A 26600-nucleotide genomic window follows, 5' to 3' on the forward strand; every position below is an offset into this window, starting at 1 on the left:
TATTTTTGAAAACTTGACGAAAGTAACTGATATATAAAACGTTTGCATGAGCGACGACCCGGAAACGGCACCGCATTTGCTGCAAACTTGAAAGCTGTGAGAATGTTCGTCGCAGTGACAACGGCTTTCGTGGTTTCATGGACACCGTACGGAGGGTTGATTCTGTTTTACTTTGTGTCCGGTAAACGAACTCAACATGTGGCCGACTGGATCGAAAGACTGGCTTCATGCTTCGTGGCATCGAACAGTTTCTGGAACTTTATCATCTACAGTGCCATGAATTCATCCTTCAGAAGGGCCGTTTTCCTCCCGGTGAAGGATATCTTATGCTGCCCACACTCAAAACAGTCACGCGTGGAAAGTATCAGCATAAATACACAATAAGTAAACATCGCCAGTAATATGTTCCGTGGCGAAAAGCAAATATATACTTACTTTGTTTTCGAGCTTTCGTTGGACGGTGTTGACAATGCACCTTTTGACTGATTTCATTACGCAAGTGAAAACGGAGAATGTTTATAAACAGCAATTATATCACTGGTGTAACTGGTACAAATTTGAGTCATATTTCTTTTTTGGGAAAAATCTACTTTTATCAGCTTGTTGGCAGTATAATTACTGTATCTAGTTCACCAACAGACATGTTCCTTCAGATAGCCATTCAATATTCATACTGGTCGCCATGCATTCTTCCAAACATTCTTTAGTTGAATGTACAGATCAGGACATGCAAGGCAGAACATGGTCATGTACACTCATATAGAGGCAACATTTAGCTGCAGTTATCCAGGAGAGAGAGAGAGAGAGAGAGAGAGAGAGAGCGCCTAGGAGTTAGAAAGTCTTTTGATATGTTATTTGACCGCTTTTTAAAACATTTTTTTAAATTTCCTTGGCACGAAGTGTCGCAGTGGTCGGCACAGTGGAATCCCACCGTGGCCGAAAATATTTGTAGAACATCATAAACACTATTGTGAAAGTTATGAAAGTTAAGTGATGTAAGAGCGAAATTTTCATCAAAAATACTATTGTGCTATATTGACACAAATCGCTCATATCCATTATTATTATCATACCAGTATATTGATGGCGCAAAGAGAGCGATCTTATTGGTCGAGACGCGTAAAGAACTGTGGTATATTGGCGATATACCACGGCTGGCATACGCGCGAGCTCTCAGCTTGAGCAAAAATCTGTTTTTGACATTTCTCGCCAGAATTTCAATATACTGTTATGATATAATAGCAACAAGTCATCGTTGATGGCACAGTCCCCACTTGTTAATGGGTACTTTGATTACATGTCCTAAGAGGATAGAGTCCTCTTCATTAATTAGATCTGTGATAAAAATACTTTGATACAGATGGCGCTCAATGGCCAAGAATGAGTTCCATGGTGATGAAAACATAAAACCAATGTAGGCCACCATCCTAAAGTTCATAAAATGAGTCAACTAGGAATTAATCAACAGGATGTTGCAAAACATTTTTGCATACAATTCTAACACTTGACAGATTATCACTGGTACCATATTTCATAAAGTTTGATGCAGTATTTACAACACTATGAGATCAACATCTGTATCAAGTTTCATCACATTTGACGCTGTATTAATTTATGGCTATATCATCCTAATTAGGAAAGTTCATTACTTATGCAATTACAAATTAATTAAAATGACACTGATGTTCAATGTTCAATGTTAAAGCAATGTGACCTTAACATCAGTATAAAGTTTCATGAATTTGATGCAGTACGTATTTCTTGACATATAAGCCTACTTACGAAACTTCAATAATTGACATGTTGCTGCTACATGACGTGAAACAAATTGACGAGCATATGTATGAAATAGGTCAATGTCCTTGTACCAACTTTGAATGATACTGGTGGAAATATGTCTGAATTATGGCTCTGTACATCTGAAAATTGTAACAAAATCACCGCCATGCAGCAATATTTGATCTTACTGTTTAAAAAATCAACATGTATATGTATGACGTAAGTCAATGTACATGTACCAACTTTGAATAAGATCAGTTGAGACTTGCCAGAGTTATGGCTCTCGACATGAAACAACCATAACAAAATTGCTACCATGTGGCCATATAGGACCATCTCGTGAAACCAATCGACATACATATGTATAAATAAGTCAATGTCCTTGTACCAACTTTGAATAAATTTGCTTGATACATGTCTGAGTTATGGTTCCGGACATGAAAAAATCGGAAAAAAATGGCCACACGGCGGCCATATTGGATTGTATCATAAAACAAATCAATGTGCATATGTATGACATAGGTCAATGTCCTTGTACTAAGTTTGAATAAAATCTGTGAATAAAATTAGTTGAGACATGCCCAAGTTTTGGCTAAGGACACGAAAAAATTGTAACAAAATGGCTGCCATGCAGCCATATTGGATCATATCAAGAAACAAATTGACATACATATGTATGACATAGGTTAATGTCCTTGTACCAACTTTGAATAAAATCGGTTAAGATATGCCTTAGAGTATTATGGCCCTTGACATGAAAAAATCGTAACAAAATGGCCGCAAGGCAGCCATATTGGATCGTATCACATAACACATTGACATGCATATGTATGACATTAGTCAATCTCCTTGTACCAACTTTGAATAAAATCCGTTGAAACATGTCTGAGTTATTGCTCTGTACATGAAAACATCGTAATAAAATGGCTGCCTATCTAGCGGCCATATGGATCGTATCACATAACAAATCGACGTACATATGTAAGACATAGGTCAATGTCCTTGTACCAACTTTGAATAAAATGGGTTAAGATATGCCCGAGTTATGCCTCTACATATGAAAAAATCGTAACAAAATGGCCACTAAGCAGCCATATTGGATCGTATCACAAAACAAATTGACATGCATATCTATGACATTGGTCAATGTCCTTGTACCAACTTTGAATAAAATCGGTTAAAACATGTCTGAGTTATGGCACTGTATATGAAAATATTGTAATAAAATGGCCGCCTGGCAGCCATATTGGATCGTATCACATAACAAATCAACATGCATATCTATGACATTGGTCAATGTCCTTGTACCAACGCTTGATAAAATCGGTTGAACATGTCTGAGTTATGGCTCTGTACATGAAAAAATCGTAATAAAATGGCCGCCTGGCGGCCATATTGGATCGTATCACAAAACAAATTGATGTGCATATCTATGACATTGGTCAATGTCAATGTCCTTGTACCAAGTTTGAATAAAATCGGTTGAAACATGTCTGAGTTATGGCTCTGTACATGAAAAAATCGTAACAAAATGGCCGCCTGGCGGCCATATTGGATCGTATCACAAAACAAATTGACGTGCATATCTATGACATTGGTCAATGTCCTTGTACCAAGTTTGAATAAAATCGGTTGAAACATGTCTGAGTTATGGCTCTGTACATGAAAAAATCGTAATAAAATGGCCGCCTGGCGGCCATATTGGATCGTATCACAAAACAAATTGATGTGCATCTGTATGACATATGAAGTAATCCTTGTACCAAGTTTGAATGAAATCGCTTCTTGCATCTCTGAGATATCTGCGTGAACGGACGGACGGACGCACGGACGGACGCACACACGCACGGACATGACCAAACCTATAAGTCCCCCCGGACGGTGTCCGTGGGGACTAATAAATCACACCCAGCGACGGTATATCACTCGATTTTGACCAGTTCACTTCATATATGCACTCGCTATCGCTCGTGCAATATATGTCGTGAACTGGTCAAAGTCTCGTGGTTTACCGTCGCTGGGTGTGCTTTATTGCTTAAATATTTCAACTTCTGCACTTTTTTCTGATTCAGGGTAGTATGCGCCTCGACAGTGAAAGACTTGAACTTTTCTCAATTCTTTCTCGAGGAAACACTCAGCCATTCTCTTTGAAAACCGAGAATAAATACCACGAGTCAACACACGAAATTTGGTACTAGAAGTACAAATTACCATAAATTTACCGGTATTTGAAAATCAAAATGGCCGCCATCTGCGTATGAACTGTACGGGCAAAAAAACGAAAAAAAAATCCAATTTGCACAAAAATAAGATTCTAAAAATTTTATTTCCACGATTACTTTCACAAAAAAATTGAAAATCTGAAGTTCTGTCTCCCGAGGCGCATTCTATAACTTTGGTCATTTTTAAAAAATTTGTTTGTTCTGTGTATCATCTGCAGTTTCTGGTTTGAATCCCTGAACCATGGAGAAATTCATAATATTTAGCTCATAAATATACCCTATATGAGTATAATCTGCATTGTTATTGTTTAAATTTTGTATTCAGGTCCGGACTAGAATACATTTATCAACAATAACAATGGTCATTTCACATATACAGGCTGTGTTGGCAAGCAGGACACCGGGCATTGCATTGGTCATGATGATCGGATTATAGTAAAATTCTGTAGTTGATACATTGAAACAGAGTAGTGAAAAATTAGTCAAAAGTTACAGCTAATGTCCCTTTAATGTATCAATATATTGTTTTTGAAATGATATTTAATTGATTAGTTTATGACGAAAAGATTGTCTTTCTGGTGAGTCAAAATATTATTTAATTACAGTATAATGAGATGTATTTCTTGATGTTTCTTGCATGATATTTTACGAACTTGTTTGTATTTACGGGTGTAAACTTTTAATTTCCCTTGTAGCATATCAAAGTGTTAAACAATGATTTATGAATAACTTTCAAATATGTAAAGCCACCCAGTAAATAAATAAATAAATATGTGTGTTATGTTAAATGATACATCCATAATGAGGTATATACCAACTAGAATGTTATACGCTCAACAAACGAACTTGTGTCCTCATGCTGACACAGAAGCAAGGCATTCATGTTATATACAACAACTAACTTTAAAATACATTGCGATATATAAATGACTTATCTCCTCGTAGATGAATATTCATTGAATATTCATCAAATCCAACAAATATTCCACCATCTGCACAAAGAGTTATATGTAATCCTTGTAGATGTATATTCAGATTAGTTTAGTCTCCTGACAAGTTAGTCTACAGAGGCTCTCGAAACAACGCTATACAGATGAAATTGTAAAATTATTACGATATATATATGTGTGTGCGTGTCAGATTTGCCAGAACACGTCATGTGACGAGAAGAGGGGCTTGGATACATGACGTCATGTGGTAGTTTTTCCTAAGACTTTCCCTGCTGGAGGAACTAGTAACGCATGGCCCCTCTGGATGACAAACGGGCACCCTGTCCCCTATGACCAGGTTAATATAAGTACTTCGATGTACGGAAATTATTTACAGTTTATATATATATACATACATAATATATATATATATATATATATATATATATATATATATATATATATATGGTATGTAAGCGCGCGCACGTGTGTGTATGTATGTATGTATGTATGTATGTATGTATGTATGTGTTGCCTCAGACGTAATCGTACACTGTTACAAAATTGCCATTTTCGTAGCAGTCGTCCTCCAAGATCTTAATCAAAATTTCCGCAGTTCCTACTGGAGTCAGGATCTTTCCGCTGGCAAAGGCCGTGTTGGCTTTGTATTTCATGTCAGGGTCACCAGTGTTCTGCCGCAGATATCGGTGCATGTCGGTGTCTACATGGCCGGGCCCGTAGTTCAACACCCGAACGGACGGCTCTTCCGCTGCAAGCACTTTGAAAAGCATTTCTCTAGCGACTTTAGCAGAGCAGTAGGTGGACAGACACCTCATCGGCCTGTGCGCGGCCCCGGAAGACACGTTGATCACTGAAATACGCCTGCCAGCGGAAGGTTTGAAGATCTCCAAAAACTTCGATGTCATACATATCGCAGAGGTCAAGTTCAAACCGAAATAGTCCTGTAATTCCTGCGGGTTGTTCATTTGACGGACTAATTTCGCCGGATCGCCGAGGGAAGCCGCGTTGTGTATCAGTATCGAGTGCTCAAATTTCGTTCGGTCGACGGCGGCGAATAGCCTTGTCAGATTCGCTGATAAGGAGTCCAACGCACCGAGATCGGCGGTTACTGTTCGCACCTCTATACCAGTGGAACGGCGCACCAGAGCGCATCGTCTCGTTTCCCGTAATCCTTCGTCAGAGCGGGCGGTCAGTACAAGCAGAGAATTGTCGCCAACCTTCTCTGCAAGCTGTAGGGCGATCCCACGACCTATGCCCCTACTGGCACCGGTAACTAAGCAAAAACAAGGAACTTGGAGCACTGCCATTGCTAGCTTGTGGAAACGCAGCTATCTGTGGCCGGGTAGCGTGCGTCTATGCGAGTCATCCAAAGATCAACCCCGCAAAGGCATACGTGGTGGGGTTGACCTTTTCAGCCTTTTGACAGTAACATGATCCTGATAATCGTGACCGACAACTTCGTTAACTGAGAACTATTGATTTCGCGGCGGACTGAATGAAAAAATGATCGACAGTCACCTGTTATCTTATTCCGCTCTGGGCCTATGCGCCCCATAGACGGGCACGTACATATGCCTGAGAGGATCTTCTCTGAGTTCTCAGGCATATGTACACACGTCTATGGGGCGCATAGGCCCAGAGCGGAATAGATTACAGGTGATCTTAGCAGACCAAAGAACAAAAAGTTGTCACAAACTTTGGAAAATCTGACTCTCTCACTCTCTCATTCTCTGGAGGTGAGCCTTCGGCGGCGACAACATTTATACAAAATACGTGAGGAAGTCCAAAGTCTCTGTTGCCAGTATCTGTGATACAAACACACAACAGAAGTTAGGTCAAACTCTTCGGCAAAAGGCTTTTGGTGTATGCTACGTCCTGGCAAACACATTTCATGGTTTATGTTGCAATAAACGTGGTCATGATCAAAAGCATGACGATGAAAATGTAAATAGAGATGTTTTCGATAGACTTGCGTGAAGGATCACTCAGAGTGATCTGGAGTAGAACACTCAGACGATCAGTCAGCTCCTCATGGATTTTTTACCAGTTACCTCTCGTAAACTTTTGAAATAACAGACGTATTGACTGTAAAGTGCGACTCGTTTCTACTCACATCAAAGGGGCATTGTTGTTTTAATATCGCCACAATATCCTCTGGAAAGATGCTCTTGAAGGTTTTTTGAGTATTTTACTATTTAATTTCAATAAAGATTTTTTTTAATGACAATCTTTGGTTTTACACTTGTCCCTCCACAAAAGTGGAGGGACCGTGTTTTACACAAGCTCTGTCCTCTAATTCAATGCCATCTGTCCCGTCCTCACAAAGGGTACTTTTCGTTAACTCGTTGTTATACAGTTGTTAACCAGTGACATGTAATAAACTCAAGACCCCGCATGTTAAAAACCTGGAAATCTCGAAAAAATGTTTGCAATGCTTCCACATGTGGAAAAAAAATGATGCATGACAGACAATAGAAAAACAAAATGCTGCCACAGTGGCGGGAAAAAAAATTGCTGCCATACCCATTTCCTCCGACCCCCTGAAATCAAATGGTTCTCCCCTAATTGTGTAAACTTCTAGTCCAGAACCTCGACTCCGGCATTTAGAGTATGGACGAAGGCCAACAGACGGAGTCGAGGTTCTAGATAGTAAGTAGACCCTCAGCTTCATCACGGAATAGGCTACGTAAATAGTGGACTCACAGTTGGAGATGAAAATGCAACCTGAGCCGTTGCAAGTTCCACATATTTTGATCAGAGTATCAGCCGGACTCTTCGTATATGAGATCGGGTTAATTGGAATATCATTGAAAGGAAAGATAACATTTATACACATTTATATTTTATACTGGCCAATAGCATGCTTTAGCCATCTACATGCGCGTGCTTTGAAGAGCATCTCAGAGAAATTGAGTGATCGTATTAGAGCATACATAAAACAGTATTTTAACCCGGCGTTAACGTGGTTTACAATGTGCTACGTAAAAAGTTGCGATTTAGAACCTTCATTTACAGAAATTATACTCAATACTTGAAGTAATTTGATATTTATAGATGCATACACAATACGAACATGCGTAAGTGCATGCATACATACATACATACATACATACATACATACATACATACATGCGTGTAACTCCTCGCGGCTATTTTAATAAGTCCAACGGTCAGAGAGCATTTTCGGTATGTGCTCCTTTGCTGTGGAATGCACTGCCTTCAGAAATTCGTTGTGCCAGAAATGTAACGTCTTTTAAAAGTTGTTTGAAGACCCACCTTTTTACTAAATTTTACTCGTAATCCTAGGTTTTTGAGTTTTTTAGCTGTTTATATGTCTTTGAAATACTTGTGTTCAGCGCAATGAGACGTTTGTGGAGTGCGTTTTTTTAAGAATTAAATATTATTAATTAAATATTAATACATACATACATACATACATACATACATACATACATACATACATACATACATACATACATACATACATACATACATACATACATACATATATATAGTTTATTATTTATATTTTTTGTTGTCATTTCTTCAACTCAACCATGTGCATTCCTGAAATTAACCGACCGAGGTCCTCGATCATCGCGGTTAGTTTGACTTGAACCTGTCACGCATGGTCTTAGGTTTTAAGGTAGTACGCGACTGGGGACGGATATTTAAGCAATAAAGCACACCCAGCGACGGTATACCACGAGATTTTGACCAGTTCACGACATATATGCACGAGCGATAGCGAGTGCATATATGAAGTGAACTGGTCAAAATCGAGTGGTATACCGTCGCTGGGTGTGATTTATTGCTATTATATCATAACAGTATATTGAAATTCTGGCGTGGAACGTCAAAAACGGACTTTTACTCAAGCTGAGAGCTCGCGCGCATGCCTGCCATGGTATATCGCCAATATACCATGGTTGTTATCGCGTCTCGACCAATCAGATCGCAGCATTTCCGCCATCATTTCCGCCATACTGGTATGATATAATTAGGACTATCAAACTTTTGCAATTCTTTATTTCTGATATACGACTTGTGGGGTTTATTTTAAAGCTCTTGGTGTGAGAAAACTTTTCAGCGGCTTAGTTTTTCGAAATTCGAAAATTTCATTTTTCTCCATAGAGTTATCACAAGGATGGCGGCCATTTCGAATTTAACATATCGGTAAATCATGGAATATTTGTTCATCTAATTCCAAAATTTGCACGGTGACCCAAATTTTTATTCTTCAGTTTGAAAAAGAAAGGTTAAAAGATTCTTTAAGGAAAGTTTGAGCAAGAGTTCAAGCCTTTCCCTTTCCGAGGCACATACTACCTTAAGGTAGACTTGGCAATGTAACAATGATCCATTTTTATATGAAAGTGCTAGCTAATACATGGAAGACAGAGCTGTTCGTAGAAAATGAATGAGAAATGTTCGCTTTGAATTTTCAAGCGCAAATAAGTGTTCAATTGCGAACTGTTTCCAATTCGACTATAGAACTGGCCATCAGACGTTTGGGTGGTGACGTCAATGTGAGGAGTTGGAATGTCATGATTTTAGTACCTTAATTTAGAATGCACCTCGAGGACATATTCGGATGCTGAAAATCTTCCAAAAGTCTTCTGTATACCGCTTTTGGGGGAACCTTCTAGAACTCTGGGAGTATGTTAACTTTGACCGTCTCAGTTTCGTGAAAATCGAAAGTTGTATTTTTCCCATACAGATAGCACTGGGATTGCGGCAATTTTAAATTCAAAAATATGGGTGGATACATGTCGGGTAATCTCTTTCTCTGGTACCAACAATAGCACGGTGACGCCTGATTTTTATTCTTAATTTTGAAAGTTACCCCGCGGAATAGAGTTTGAACAAAAATTTTAAGCATCTACGTTTCGAGGCACAAACTACGGTAAGTTGGTAGAAAGCGTGCCTACTTTTGCGAAATTACAGCTATGAGAATATCAATTCGAAATGTCGCCCTCTATAGGCTGAAACATCTTTTCGTGAATGATACGTTTCCCGTTCTTCGATTACCCCTCCAACAGAGCCAATGGAAGAGCCACCGACAGGATTCCATTCTTTGCTGACGTCAGCATCCGTTTAAAGCCACGGTATTGAAATTACAGTTCTGCAAAGACTGAAAGAGGCTACGACGAACCGTTTGAAAATGTTCAGTGCGTCCGAGAGGCTTGTATACATTTTGCGTAAAATGTCTACGACCTCAAATTCGAGGAAATCATTTTAGGCCTGCCAATATACGTTCAACAAATAATGACACATTGAGCCATTTTACTGTAAAATCTTATCTGATGAGCCATGTGTGGAGGGACCGTGGTGGACCTGTTTACGAAGCTATAAACGAGACAAAGACATGGTCTATTCGGACTCTGAAACCTTTAAAATTTTCGTTTGGCCTACCACTTCAGGGCTCGAAATTAGCGGTAGTCCCGAGTCCACAGACTACCAACTTTTCTCTGGGGCTACCAAAACCCATAAAATGGTAGCCCACACGGACTACCAAAGCCTGGGACATGAAATTACTTAGTGGGCGACATGATGTTGATCGCTGTGAGATGACCGACGCTCATACAGTCAACCCAGCTGGACACAGAAAGGCCAGACTATGACTTTTTCATACAAAAAAGGCAACCGTGCAGTCGAATTTGTTGCGACAAACTTTCCATAAAATATCATTATCTGAACTGATGTACTTGGATGACAGGCTCTGGAAATAATGGCCAATGAAAATTCATTTTCTTAGTTATTTAATCACAATGTATTAATCACAATTACACACAAAATTATTCAAACTGCAAAGAAAAAGCTGTTAGCCATCCACAAATTACGCTTTCCGAAGTGTACGAGATCATCCCATGATAGTGTACTATGGTGGAGAAATATAGCCAAAATTGCCACGAAAGTATTAGGAACATGACTGTACCAAGTTGTCATCCTGAAATTCAAGGCCATTCTATTTTAGCCATGTTATGTTTACACGTGCTGAGTGAAAAGTCTTTGTAATGCCGAACATCAAAATTTGTATATAAGCTCTACGTATGTGTGAATAGGTCGTCAAACTTTGAGGCGTCACCGTTGTCCACTACACATGCTATACCGTTCTCCTAAGGCTATGATCTCCAGGTATTGATGTCAAATGACTAGAAAATTCACTTCCTGGATAGAATCATGCCCTCTACGGTCTATGATGTGGAAGCTTATGACATTACATCAGGAAAACGATGTAGGCCATTTAAAGAATTTTTTTGTTTGCCGTCTTTAGATTTTTGAAAAACCTAGCAGACAGCCGAAGTATAAAGAACTAACATACACAAGAAACACAAGTGCATTAACATAAGCTCGTTTTTTATTTGGTTCTTTTGCAAAAAAATGATAATTTCATTTATAATAGTGTTAACTTTGTGTTTGCTTTCTTAATAAACCTACCAGCACGCGGACGGCAAACAAAGAATTTATTTAAGGCGCCCTTAGCAAAAGTTTTGTTCTGTTTCACACTGCAGCCGGATTTTCCCATCGACGATATCGCATTTCGAAGTTCCTGCTCGAAAGGGTAAACAGCGGAAATTTTTGAAATTTAACTATACTGCAGATACGAAATCTTTTTGTGAAATTTGTTATTTCCTGGCAATATCGTAAATCGGTGACCTACTTTCACTTTAAATTCATGTCTGTTCCAATGAGATAACGCCAAGCGTACCAATAATATGATATCGCTCTATTGCTTTAGAGAACCCCTTTCCCCATTATTCTCACAGACTCTGATCGACATGGCTGGCTTGAGAGGCGCTGTCCTCGCGATCGCTGTGGGGACGTCACTCTTTTGTTCATGGACACTCGGTGCTGCCGTCGTCGGTGAGTTTTATCCTATGCCTTCATAGATTATCCGACCGACTCTTTAAGAACACGACAGTTGAAGAGTCAACACTTAATTTTTAACTATAGATCTTTTATGAAATACTTCTCCATACAGCAAACATGCCGTGAACTGACATGTCCCGTTATTTACGATTCAAGTGTCAAATGGAAGCTTGCAGGACAAGGCGCGAATATTTAATCTTTGTTACAGCTGCCGCTGGACTTATATAATTTGACATATTTTTCATGGGTTAATTCCTGTCGTCTGCTTTTTATGTAACGCGGTTGAAGATATCTGATGTCAAGTTGAACAACTTTATCTCTCGGCATTGTCCAAGATTGTGACCAGCCTTGCTAACTTTGACGCTAATGTTTAATACAACGGAATTATCAAAATTCATGCAACCTCGTTCACCTGATCGTGACGTCAATTAGTAGTTAAATGTTTTCAAAATTTGGTTTTATGCTATGTTTTTTTTAGGTGTACAGATATGCTGGTTTTCTTTTACCATCTGTGAGGGCGGTGTAACTGCGAGAACACGTACATAGATCATACGTTGGGCTACTTCTGAAGTACTTTCTGTTTTTACCTGGATAAAAGACAATGTTAACTCTTTGTTTGTTCTGTCTTCGCTTGCAAGCTTTGGGTTTACGCGTATTGAATTAGTCTTGTTCTTGTTTTGAAGTCCAAGGACTGAAACCAGTGTTTCGATATTACAAAACCGTGTGACTCAGAATAGAGCCCTGTGTTTACTTCTCATACAATCCTTGTAGGGACCATGCTGTGCTCTGCAGAATTGTTCACTTCGCCTGTGATATCCTTTCAGGCAATGTTATTTCTGGCGTGTGTGAGGATCTGTCGGTTTTTTGAGCCCCCTCCCCAGGAAATGCTACAATCCACTGGACGGCAATTTTAAGTTGACGCAATCTTTTCGATCACCCTTTCAAGAGTTTATTAATACAAAGTTATGAAAAAGAGAAAAGAAATTTGCCGTTTCTCAAGGAGTTTCTTTTCAAGTTCCAAGATTTCACATATCTGAATTTCCGATGAAGTCAACACTAGTTCTTTTAGTTTCCACCAACAGTAATACGTTTAACAAGTTCTCCCAATGTCGTTGAATATGTAAAGTAACTCGCTGACGTCACTTACACTTCTTTCCTCGGCGGCCCTCATTTACTCCCAGAAACAAGAAGACTCCATTAAAATTTGGAGTTGAAAGGGATAATGCAAGCAAAAAACCACTGCATATTTTGTTAGATTGGAGAAACTTTCTTGTCTAAAATGACCTGCATTTGGTATAAAGAACTGATTTTGAATCTACCGTACTAGCTCTGTGGGGAGCGTAAATCGATCTGAACGTGCCAGAGTTCATAGTACAAAAAAGCTCTTCCTCTTTCTGTCTCTCCGCCCCTCTGTTATTAACACAGAGTTGACCTTTTCTGTTTCGCTTTCTCTTTCTTATTCAGCAGAGGACAGCGGCCTTAACATGCTTAAGTGCACGATTACCAGCAGGTGCCAGCTATTCGACAATAAAACGCAGGAGAAATGGTAAAAAAAAATCAAAATTCATTTTTGTGGTTTTCAAGTTTCTGTGTGATTGAATGCTTCTTTTAGTTCTTGGTTTGGCTTGTTTTCGTTTTTGTGACAGCAAATTTTCTTAGATATCCCGATTGCTCAATGCCAGGATCTGCTGTTATATTGCATTCTTAAGAATGGGTAAGTATGCCTTCTAAATTGATTGCAGTTAAATTTCAAAATGTTGCCTAACACGAAATATGTATATAATGTGGCCATGCTCCGTTGAGATGGGATACGCACAGACTCAAATGGAAGAACGCGTTCCGATCGCATGGAAAATCTGATCTGGGCTGCCAAATTTCAAATAGGTTTGTATGACATAGAAAAACTAGCGAAACTGTTGCAAATGATTTTATTTTTTCAAAATTCACCAACCTGAACCAAGTCTACATTCATTTCTTAAATCATATTCACCTAGAACGAACACAATATCACCTTGACATAGCCATACTGGTCGCTGTCGTATTACCCGTTTGAGTGCTGTAATTTTTCCTACCATAAATCTGTAATTGTTTGATAATTTTGGACCGAGTGGACTTCACATTTCCTCGACTATAGTTTTTTATCAAAATTTTGGCAAAAATCTGAAAAAATTGACCGGGGTATATTTTATAATGACAACAAAAATTGACTTTGGCGCTCAAAGGGTTAAAGGTTGTTTGTCAGTTAAGAATTTTGAAATGTTCTATCAACTACCTAAATAACCAACAAGTCAATAACTCAGGATTCAATCTTGCTATAAATAGACGATTTTCTTTCATTGAAGGAACTGTCAAAACATCTGGAACACTTTCTACGCCAGTATCCCGGCAGTTTCAGATGATGTTTGTGACCTGCCGAGCAATCAATACTCTGAGTACATCCGACAGACCCAGCAAGCAATCCCCAAAGATAAGGTACGGTAACATGAATGTATGATAAACATAATGCTTTAAGCGCTGTAATTTTTCCCGCAAAAAAATTTTGATGCAACATTTTCACGATTAAATATGAATTTTTATGTATTTTTTTTCATAATTTTGGACGAAATGGACATCACATTTCATTGGCTACCGATTTTCATCAAAATTTTAGCAAAAATTAGGAATATATATAGACTGGTGTACATATGATAAATATGACAAAATTTGACTTTGGCGCTCAAAAGGTTTAAAAAATATACATGAATTTTCAATGAACCTAGCAAACAGTCTTCCAAGTAAGGCGGTGAGACATGAATCTGTAACAAAAAGTTCCTCCGAATATGTTATTTGTGACATTGCCCGATAATTATGGCGATAAATAACCTCCATATGGTATTGTGACATGAAAGTAGCTACTGTTAGATTCATTCTATTCCTTATTGAAAATACTGGAGGGTCTTATTTATTAGTGCTCATCAGTTCGTGTAATGTCTGATAACTTGGTTTTTTTGTTTGTAATATTGCAACGATGTCACATTAAATGACAAAGTAAAAAAATGTGACCACCCCTATTTATGTAAGCCGTTTTGTCGCTTTCAAATTCGTTTTGATCTGAGAGATATTTAGCTTTACTTATCGCAGTAAACTATATACGGATTGTTGTCGCATTATTGTTTGGATATTTCTGTGATCACACATTGCCTGTGCAAGGTATCTTTTAAGGTGGCTGGAAGGCTATTTTTGCACCAATTCTTTTCTCAGAGTTAATGTCAAGTTTCAAGTGTTAGAATCAAGATATTTAGTTCAAATTTTCAGGAACTCCCTTACTTAATACTTTCTCCAAAGAATATAAAAATTGTATATTTGCAGCCATGATTATGAAATATGACACCAGTAAATATTAAAATTTAATTTTTCATATTTTTTTACATATTTGAATTTAATCATAATTGGATAGTACTTAATACTACCAAATTAGTTATAAATATGTTGACACTATTAATTGTAAGATGTGTACGGCAGGATTTGTAAATAAAATTTGTTTTTATGATTTTACATGGGTTTACATATCAAAAAATTATTAAAAAATTCTTTCAAATTTCAAAATGTGATTTTCAAAAAGTACTTTCAATACAGGAAAATTGTGCCATAGTCATCTTGTCTGTAACCTTGTTAATAGGCTGTAAAAATTCCATGTCCATATCTCATTTCAAAGGTTGGATTAAATTGGCATAAAATTATGTAGGAAAACTGTTATTCTGTCAAAAATGTTGAAAACAAGCCATATTTGCACCCCTCTTTTGAAGTCACAGAGCAGTCGTTTTGGTTAATCTCACTTTTGACACCTCTTTGACACTCAAAGAATCTAAAAATGCATTTACAATAGCAGTCACACATTCTGAATGCAAGCACTGCCTTGTCAAACTTTCCTGAAAAACAGCAAAAAATGACTTTCCCTTTTCAAACATTTTTTAAAAGCTAGGGGACCTCTACCATAGTTAATACACTAAGGACTCCCCAACTTCCTCTTATTTGGTCAGTTTTTCAGAAGTTTCAACAGGCTATAACTCTGCAATGCCTTTGACCCCAAATGTCTAGTTTTTTTTTATTCCACAGAGAATGTTGACTACTTTTATATTTTAATAGTTTCCCTCGAGGACAGATATTCGGACTCTCAAACTTTCACAATTTTATTTTGGCATACCACTTATGGGGACTCATTTTGAAGCTTATGGAGTAAATAGTGTTCACCTATTTAGTTTTGTGAAAATTGGGAATTTATGCTACCCATGGAGTTAACGGTAAATTTTAGGTAATCTGCTTCTCCAGTACCAAACTTTGCACCGTGACCCCTGATTTTTATTCGCGATTTTGAGAAAGAATGGTTGAAAGTTTTATTGAGGAAACTCAAGCGTCGACCAACTCTAATTCGCATGATATATCTTCACACAATGTTCATGTATTTGTATGGTAAATTTCAAGTCACATGAGTAGAATAATTTTTGTCTTTCACTGAAGACCATTTCGACTATTGCTGGCTTCGAAGAATGTGATAATCTTACTAGGGTATTGGTGTTTCAATTCATCATCCTGGACTTTTCATAAGACTTTCAAGTGGGTACAAAGGGACATGGTTCATATAAACCTCCCTTAACATTATTTTTGGATTATTTCCTATATTTGTGATATGCCATATAAATGTCGCGCGCTTCCTGTTGATATTGCGAATGTACTACAACGGTCTTTTTAGTTGTTTTTGTTTTGTTTTGTTTTTCAACTTAGACGCTGCTGTGGTCAGGTCGAGATGTTCTCGGAACGATGATAAAGAATTATACAGAGAGCTGTCACGTGATCAACCTTGAGTATACTTTTACCGGCTGTCTATTGGATGATTTGAAGTGGTGCAATCAGGCCGGAGAGTTGGAAAAGTGCGACGACTGCAAAGTCTTCAGCAAGTCTTCCGTTGGCGCCTTTTGGAATCAAGCCTCCTTGGAGGTAACGTCTGCGCATGCTCCTCGTTGTTGAGACAAGATCTCCCGCATATCTGCATATGGGACATTTGCAAGTTAGCCTTTTCAATATGCATGTCAATATTCAAGGCAGGATCACATTCAAGTGACTGGCGTTCAGCCAAATGAACTCATCGCTTAGTCTGGTTCCCTGCCCCCTTTCTACGAAAAGGTGAGTGTAGCGCAGCCAGCGGTAGAAAGGGGGCAGGGAACCAGACTACTCATCGCCCTCTTGACAGCGCCCTCACCAAACATGTCAGAGACAGCGTTGTTAAATCCTTGGGTAGAAAATGCCTCAAGGACGATCTATCACAGTCTTACAATTCTTTTCTGGCACTGAGCTTGTACTGACTTGGTATGAAAGCTATAGAGAAAATAACTTTCATCTTCTATTATTTTTTTGGCATTGAATACGAACTTTTTTCGTTTATCATTTTCTGGTATACTTGCATGATAATATTAAGTGGCCAAGAGCGATGACTAAATCTTCGAGTATATTTATGAAAGATGGTTGTTTATAGTTTCGTCAAGTTCCACCTTCCAGGCTCTTCTGCTTCGCTATTAAAATTATGGTAAAGTGCGCCGCAAGCGGTGGGGAGTGAAGAACTTACTGGCCGGCCAGACACTTAAAAACGAGAGCGAGGACCACCAGTGGCGCACTTTAACACTATGTCAGCGAAGCGACAAGGTCTGGAAAGCGAGAATGGGCTTCATTGAGCCAAGTGTGAATATCTAAATCGATCATTGGCAGATAGCGAACTGCTCTAATTTTGCTACTATTTCAATTCAAACCCCCGACCACTCATCGAGTTATACGATAACGAAATGCGACAAACCTCCCTAGGGAAAAATGATGGAGAATTTTCAGGCCCCCACCAGGATATTACACGGTGTAACTTTGTGATAATAATTGTGACATCATCAATTGTAACTTTAATGCTGATTACTGTTTTTTCTTCAGTTTGCTGGGGAAGCCAGTGGATTAGTTTCAATATTGTTAAGTGGGAAAAGAAAAGGCGGCGCTTTTATCGAAACAAGGTACGATCAACACACACACACACACACACACACACACACAAACAGAAACACACATATATGTGGATTATTCTGTCTCAGTGGCATAGATACAATTGTTTTTGCAAATTTTAGATGTTCAAGCCACAAACTAAATATTTAGATTGGTCGCCATTTTAGTGTATCACGTGAGCAAAGGATATGTTTATATTGTAAAAATACAAATGGAGTCGATGTTATTGAAAATGAAATCAATTTTGTATTTATATATGTCCACAGTATAATGATATAAAGTCTCAATATATTTTTTAGTCATCTGTAAATTATCCATATGAAGAAAAGCTTAGTCGTGTATTATCCTCAGAAAATATTCATAAAATCAGAAATTTTGCCATTTATTTACGTAAAGCCTTTCACAGACGAGAGAAATGTGTCCCCATACTGTCTTAACTTAATAACTTTTGTAACCTTTTTCTAAGTGAAACACATGTATATAATTGTACAATTACTTTATTTGCTGGCTTTGTTATATTTTTTCACTGACCATCTCCTGTTGTGTAATTTGTTTAATTGAAATGTACCACGGGCTGAGGCCTTGTACTGAAATAAAGCGAACTGAACTGAACGGATTGATCTGTTTAAGAGAAATATTTTCACTAAACGTAAAACTATCCATATATGTCTGACGATATTGTCACTGCATTTGAATTTTCAGTATCCTGGCGACCGTTGAACTACCGACTTTGCGAACTTCACATGTTACAAAAGTTCAAATACTTCTGCTCGACAAAACTGAAACGTGAGTATAAAGTCGTCGTCGTCATCATCATCATCATCATCATCATCATCATCATCATCATCGCTGTCATCATCATCATCGTCAACGTCATCATCACCGTCATCATCATCATCATCATCATCATCATCATCATCATTATCATCATCATCATCATCATCATCATCACCGTCATCACCGTCATCATCCCACATCATCACATCATCATCATCATCATCATCATCATCATCATCATCATTAGCGTCTTCATCTCGATGGAAAGACTTCTAATCAAATTACACATGCTCCTGTTAGGTGTAAGGTCTTTGTTATCCCGCTTTTATTTCACCTCAGTGTGTAACCGACCTGTAAATACACAACTCCTAAACGCCACCCTGTATCATGTGGGTTATTATTAATTCACGTTTGCAGTAAAGGAAATCTCATTTGCATTTTTTTAGTTTGCCTTTCTTTTGATTCTTAGAGCCATATCCGCAGTGCATTCTGGGAGCGGAAAAATTGTATAGTCTGGGAATTAGTGCTGCGCAGATGTAAGTCATGATCTTTCTGTAATCAACCATTTATTTCGTTTCAGAGAGCAATGCGGGAAAGGAACCGTCAAAACCTTACAAGAAAAACTCAAAGAGTATGGTTTCGAAGAAAACTGTGAAGATAATGTGAAGTGAGTTTTTCATTCACGTAATACTTCATGACCATTTTTTTTTCTGAAACCGCCAACTTTTGATGTTACCGTCCTATTAACTCTCGATTTTTGTGGCTTTTGGTTGAACGCGCCCTCGGCGACAGATTCTTGAACTCACTCATGTTTGCAATACTTTTCTGATCTACCATTTGTGTGAGCTCATTTGAAGCTCTTGGGATAAATGCATTTTTCAGAGTTTTATTTTTTGGATAATTGAAAATTTAGATTTATTTTCTCATAGAGCTAACACAGGGAATGACGTTCAGTTTGAATGTTAAATATAGATAAACAGCGAAATGTTGGGTACTTTGTTCCTCTGGTACACAAATTTGCATGGGAAGTCCTGGTTTTTTATTCATGATTTTGAAAGATAAAGGTTGAAAATTTTCTGGGAGGAAAACTTGACCAAAAATTTAATTCTTCATAACCTTAAAACGAATGGTTACGTGTCTACGTGTAACATCCTATTGTGAACAACTTTCAACTCTACTTTAATTACAGCGAAATCTACGGAAGACTGTGCGAAGAGAGGCGAAGAGAGGGCGACATCCCTGGTTTCTACCATTGTTCGTCGGCCAACTTAGAACGGGCTACATTTTTTGGCACCTTTCTCGTGATGCTCTACACGTATATCAATAATTTCTGCAATCAAAAAATTTAAATTTTTTATAAAAGATTTAATTTCCACGAAAATTTACAAATGTTCAGGTACTTACCAAGTACGCTAAATATCTTCATGCGACAAGTATTTACCAGATACAGTACTTTTAAACTAGGTTAGACCGCGAACGATATATCTTGGCTAAGTTTTAGTCTCTTCACATGTTCAACACTAAATGTGTACAAGACACCCACCGCTGTAAAGTTCAGAGCACGAATGATCGACACTGCATATATAAGGAAACAATTAAATTCATTTTGAGATAAAAATCACGAGAAACTCGGTTTTTAAGTCCCCGCGGACGCAGTCCGGCGGGGACTTATAGATTGGGTCCCGTCCGTCCGTCCGTCCGTCCGTCAGCAGCCGTTTCTCTGTCACCCATGAACCTATTTTTCAAACTGTGTGCAAGGATAAAGTACTGTGTCATACAAATGCAGGTCACTTTATTTCGCGATACGATCCAATATGGCTGCCAAGCGGCCATTTTATTGCGAGTTTTCATGTTTTTGAACCATACGTCAACTTTCACTAAACTGATGTTGTTCAATGTTGGTACACAGATAAAGTGCTATGGCACATATATATGCATTTTAATTTATTTCATGATACGATCCAATATGACCGCATGTGGCCATTTTGTTTTAATTTTTCCATGTTTTTGAACCATAACTATCCCTGAACCGACTTTGTTCTATGTTCGTACACATTCATTAAATAAACGTAACTATTGTTCTTGCCATGGGAAACACCAACAGCTAAAACTTTACTGTCCCACCCTTCGTCCTGTAATGAAGCTACAAGCATGTAATTCAATCACCGTTATTCAAACTCCATAACTCAGCGGGTACTGTGTCATCAGTGATGACTTGTTAACTCGCAAGGCGGCTTTCTCCCACCTGCCACCATATTGGACAGTGCTTGTCTCTTAGCAACAGCTTACGAAGATGTCATAAAAGAGGTCATAGCCTCAGTGTGATGAAAAGTTTACTATATATGGTACAAATCCCGAGATCCCGAATTATCTGAGCTTGGGCTGCATTCACAAAGACCGCTGGAGGGGGATTTCAGGGGAGGGAGACTGAAAACAATTACAATATACCAGGGGGGCTGATCTGAAAAAATGACATTACAGGGGGGGGGGGGTACTTGAAACTTTATTGAATATCAAATTTCTTTTCAAATACCTTCTGGCACTTTCATTTCTTGTCATTTCCATTTTCGGCGCGCCCTTTCGGGTGCAAGTTTTAGGGTTTATTAAACGATGTATTGATGATCAAAGCAGCCACCTTGAGGCAAGAGATTTAGGTTGTCATGATTTCTACTTACCCAACCCCTCCGTTGTGCAAAACTGTCTTCTATAATGACTTTCAATAACAATTTTGGAGATAACTTATTTGATAACATTCTCCCATTGACAAGACATTGGGTCTCGGTCAGTGCCAAACGTTCATGTCGCCGTATGTACATTTTTATTTGCTCACGTGTTCACACACGTGGGCATATGTCGCAGCGATGTCTGTCTGTCTGTGTGTCTGTCTGTGTGTCTGTCTGTCTGTTGGTCCATTTTCTCAAAAACGGCTGAACGTATTTCAGTCAAATTTGGTAGACATCTTCAGAATTCAAATGGCTAGAACTGAAAAGGTTTTGGTGGGCGTGGCTTGCATATTAATGAAGTTATCACAGTTTTAATTTTTCTGATACATGGTAGTCTATGGGAAGCCGGTATCTGTGGTTTGAGGGCGCTATCCCCACGTTACACTCTGGCTAGACGATGCTGAAATTAGACTCGGTTTCGGATTCGGTTTCGGATTCGGTTTCGGATTCTAGAGACAGAAAGAAATTTTATATTTTCAGCCAATTGTAACACTGTGGAATACTGGATTTTCCTTACTTTCCCTGGACCCTTTTTTCAGCTAAAATAATATCTAATCACACTAAACAAAGTAAAAATAAGTATATAGGGATAACTTAGCAATACAAATTTTTTGACAAAATGTCATGTGATCTCGATGACCTTTGACCTTAAATATGAGTATATGTCCATAACTCAGTAACCACAAGTGCTTACACCCTTCATATTTGGTATGATGGGAGACCTTATGACATCACATCCTGTACCTTATTAATTATGTGCATATCTAATTGTGAGCCAGCAAATAGAGCTAGAGGTCTGATTTTTGGTATATAGGTATAACTTAGCAATACAATTTTTTGACAAAATGTCATGTGACCCCAATGACCTTTGACCTCAAATATACATATATGGCCTTAACTAAGTAACCCCAAGTGCTACACCCTTCATATTTGGTATGATGGGAGACCTTATGACACCACATCCTGTACCTCATTAATTATGCGCATATCTAATTCTGAGCCAGCCAATAGAGCTAGAGGTCTGATTTTTGGTATATAGGGATAATTTAGCAATACAATTTTTTTGACAAAATGTCACGTGACCTCGGTGACCTTTGTCCTCAAATATACATATTTGTCCATAACTCAGTAACCACAAGTGCTACAGCCTTCATGTATGGTATGATGGAACAGCTTATGACGCCACATATTGTACCTCATTAATTATGCGCATATCTCATTCTGAGCGAGCCAATAGAGCTAGAGGTCTGATTTTTGGTATATAGGGATAACTTAGCAATACAATTTTTTTGACAAAATGTCACGTGACCTCGGTGACCTTTGACCTCAAATATACATATTTGTCCATAACTCAGTAACCACAAGTGCTACAGCCTTCATGTATGGTATGATGGGACAGCTTATGACGCCACATATTGTACCTCATTAATTATGCGCATATCTCATTCTGAGCGAGCCAATAGAGCTAGAGGTCTGATTTTTGGTATATAGGGGTAACTTAGCAATACAATTTTTTTGACAAAATGTCACGTGACCTCGGTGACCTTTGACCTCAAATATACATATTTGTCCATAACTCAGTAACCACAAGTGCTACAGCCTTCATGTATGGTATGATGAAACACCTTATGACGCCACATATTGTACCTCATTAATTATGCGCATATCTAATTTTGAGCGAGCCAATAGAGCTAGAGGTCTGATTTTTGGTATATAGGGATAACTTAGCAATACAATTTTTTTGACAAAATGTCACTTGACCTCGGTGACCTTTGACCTCAAATATACATATTTTCCATAACTCGGTAACCACAAGTGCTACACCCTTCATGTTTGGTATGATGGGACACGTTATGACGCCACATACTGTACCTCAATAATTATGCGCATATCTCATTCTGAGCGAGCCAATAGAGCTGGATGTCTGATTTTTGGTATATAGGGATAACTATAGGAGAGAAATTTTTTGACCAAATGTCATGTGACCCCGATGACCTTTTACCTAAAATATATGTTTATGTCAATAAATAAGTAACCACAAGTGCTATGTCCTTTGTATTTAGTAGGATGGGAGACCTTATGACAGCACACGCTTTACCTCATTAATTATGTACACATCTAATTCTGGGCAAGCGAATAGAGCTAGAGATCTGATTTTTTGGCATATAGGGATTAATTAGGAATATAATTTTTTTTGAAATGTCATGTGACCTTGATGACCTTTGACCTTGATTATACATATATATGCATATTTCAGTAACCACAAGTTCTATACCCTCCAATTTTGATAGGATATTAGACCTTAAGATGTCACATCTTGTACCTCATTTATAATGCGCATATGTATTTCTTGGCTGGCCAATACTGCTAGAGGTCTGATCTTTTTTCCGGATTTAGAACCGTAACTTAGACATGCCTCATGTGTTTCAAATTGGGAACAACGACATAGACCTATGTGCCCATAGATCTCAACATATACACTCCAATGATACTTCTTAATGACCACATTTTCCTGCCCCATCAAGACTAGTACTCCTATTACAAGTGGGGACTATGTCATTGTAAATGACTTGTTGAGTTAATGGTTGTATCACAGTATTCGATATATCTAATTCTGTATTTTTCCATTTTATATTCTGAATAATTACATTAAACATATTTCACTGTCTCCAGTACATTTTATTTAAGTATTTTCACTTCATGCACTTTATCCCTTTCACACATGTTCAAATATCTGACCAGAGAACAAACACTAAATAGTCCAGGATGGGAGCTACAGTGTCATTGACGCTATTTTTACTTCAGCCAATTCCTAATTGCATATTAAATGAATTTTCATACTTAGGGTATTCATCTGAATTGACTTGATCAAAATTGATGTAACTTGCTATGTACATTTCAGACACTGTAATACAATATTATTGAAAGTCATTAATCATTTTCTCTTCAGCAAATTCCTAATTTGCATGTTTAATGAACTTTTCCTAATTAGAGATATATATCTGAATTGACTTGACCAAAGTTGACAAAACTTGCTACATATATTGCAGATACCATGATACAACATTATTGACAATCATTAAGCATTTTACTTAAGTCAATTCCTAATTTACATATTTAATGAACTTTGCTTATTAGGGATATATACTGGGATTTACTTGATCAAAGTTGGCAAAACATGACAACATTGATGATTATACCTGGTTAAAACAATATCGAAAGTCATTTCACATTTTCATGTCAGCTAATTTACAATTTGCATATCTAATGAGCTTTCACAGCTCGGCATATATGGCTTGAAGGACTTGGCCAACGTAATTACACTTGCTATATAAATGACAGCAGTCAAAGAACTTTAATATTTTTATTTCAGCTAATTACATATTTGTATACTTCATGACCTTTGAGAATTAATCAGCGGTGATTATTGTTCATTATGTTGATCATAATACTTTCAATGAAGTTGCAAACATGTGGCAAAGGTTCAAATTTACACATAACTGTATGAAACACGTGAGCATTTTCAGTTCATATCTGGTTTTTTGAGGATTTTGACAGAATACAAACTATTTGGGATAGTGCATAGAGTCATCAATAACAACTGGAAACTTCGGGTCAAACAATTCGGGAGATTATAACCTATGTGATAGTCGTAGTTTCCTCATAGAGTACAATGTATAGTGAATCAACATTTTCAGAGAAATTCAAAAATCAAATTTCCTGTACACATTGGCACTTATAAACACCCAAAGCTAAATCAAGTACATTTGATATACAGATATTGCTGGTCTTATATTGGAAGATACGCGTTTATAGTTTTTTTTCACAGACTACCATGAATAGTGAATCAACATTATCGATGAAATACAAAAATTAATTGTTTTGTACACACATCACCTTTTACCTGCCAATTTAAACAAAGTATATTTACATGAATTATCACACGCATATAAATGTAGAGATATAGTTTTTAGGGGGAAAATGTTAATAGTTTGCCCGATAGACTCCCATGTATTATGATTTGATATTTTTGGACGAAGCACTATATCAGCCAGATTTTGCCTTCCTATGAGTGTGGGCTTCAAAATTATAGCGGGACTTGAAAACATGTGTCATTGTGAGTTTGTTAGGGGGGTATTTGAAATAATCTGAGAACTAAGATCAGCAATCTTTGGCCACAATCTACTGGCCATATGTAAACCAACTCACCCAACCATGGATGTAGAAAAGCCGAACAAAAGATGTGTGTCACTGTGAACAGTGAACCCTTAAGCTTATATACGTATAAAGTTCTACATCGTTAACATGAACTTGGGTCAAACGCGCGGGCGCGAGCAAGAAAGTGACGCCAAAAAGTTTGTCTGGGGCCAAATGTAGGCTTTTCCAGTCATAGTGATACTCTTTCAAGCTCTATACGTTGTAGTCAACTCCTAGGGAACGAATATTGGCCACAACTCTTTAGCAAACAAATATCATGCAAGCTGGCATACTAAGCATCGACACTTTAAAGCCACAAGACAGCCATTGCGAATCTCGCGGAAGTGCAAGGTTGCATGGGAAAGCACAGACCCGTTTAAACGACCAGACGACGTCTTTGCTTTGAACACGGAAACGGCCGATTTGCGTGCAAAACCTCGGAATACGAAGAGTCAGATCGTTCTCCAGTAAAAAAGACACGCGTTTATTTTGGCACGCGCACAGTACGTACCGTACTGGCACCGTACAAAATGTACAGAGGATGCAGGTGTTTATTTATATTGTTCAAAAGCGTTTTTCTGAAAACAACCGCACTTTTCAGTCTTTCATATTATCATAAAAAGATCATGTCCATGACATTTTAGCAGAGTTACCAGTAAGAACTCACTAGCCATTCAATAGGAGATATTTTACTCGGCTGTTTAACAAAAAGGAATTAAAAATTTCCCGGCTTGCAGCAAGGTATCCGGTAACCACCTGAAGTTTTATTCGGTTTTACGACACTTAATTGAGCAATTTGATAAGGTCTGCATAAAATCAATTGCTTTTCTCTCAAAAAGCGTTCTCCTATTTTATGCATATTGTATAATTCTTTTCACTTCTTGACTTTTAATGATAATAATAACAATGTGTGAAACTGACTGTGGCAATTTCTATGCACGTTTTTCCACTGTTGTTCTGAAAACGTTTTCATCCAACAATCGATTTTTACTCTGCATTTATTACATGCATGTACGATACCCAAGACATTATACACCATTTTACGCTTAATCACTGGATAGACTCTC

General features: G+C 37.9%; 1 protein-coding gene and 1 pseudogene across 4 annotated transcripts; one reads left to right on the forward strand and one right to left on the reverse strand.

The window, feature by feature from the left end:
- Positions 1-5466: 5466 nt before the first annotated feature.
- LOC139129276 (sepiapterin reductase pseudogene) lies at positions 5467-6258 on the reverse strand (annotated as a pseudogene).
- A 5177-nt stretch (positions 6259-11435) lies between these two features.
- LOC139129953 (ADP-ribosyl cyclase/cyclic ADP-ribose hydrolase 2-like) lies at positions 11436-20710 on the forward strand. Of its 4 annotated transcripts, none has more exons than XM_070695657.1 (9): positions 11436-11513; positions 11719-11815; positions 13286-13367; positions 14164-14293; positions 16583-16795; positions 17771-17847; positions 18539-18622; positions 19194-19280; positions 19803-20710. In XM_070695657.1, the coding sequence occupies exons 2-9, from the start codon at positions 11731-11733 to the stop codon at positions 19960-19962; spliced, it is 918 nt and encodes a 305-aa protein (XP_070551758.1). In that variant the 5' UTR covers positions 11436-11513; positions 11719-11730; the 3' UTR covers positions 19963-20710. The 4 variants fall into 4 exon arrangements, with proteins under 4 accessions (XP_070551758.1, XP_070551760.1, XP_070551757.1 ...); XM_070695659.1 differs by having other exon boundaries at positions 13289-13367; XM_070695656.1 differs by lacking the exon at positions 11436-11513 and having other exon boundaries at positions 11635-11815.
- Positions 20711-26600: the final 5890 nt, after the last annotated feature.

The sequence above is a fragment of the Ptychodera flava genome, chromosome 3 (assembly GCF_041260155.1).
Source record: "Ptychodera flava strain L36383 chromosome 3, AS_Pfla_20210202, whole genome shotgun sequence".
In the NCBI taxonomy this organism is placed as follows: Eukaryota; Metazoa; Hemichordata; class Enteropneusta; family Ptychoderidae; genus Ptychodera; species Ptychodera flava.

Bases quoted from the DNA above. Each gene is read 5' to 3' on its own strand.
- LOC139129953 (XM_070695656.1), top strand. From the start codon at position 11,668: ATGATATCGCTCTATTGCTTTAGAGAACCCCTTTCCCCATTATTCTCA. The intron at 17,848-18,538 runs GTACGATCAACA...TTGAATTTTCAG, and splicing joins GGCGCTTTTATCGAAACAAG to TATCCTGGCGACCGTTGAAC. The intron at 19,281-19,802 runs GTGAGTTTTTCA...CTTTAATTACAG, and splicing joins AACTGTGAAGATAATGTGAA to CGAAATCTACGGAAGACTGT.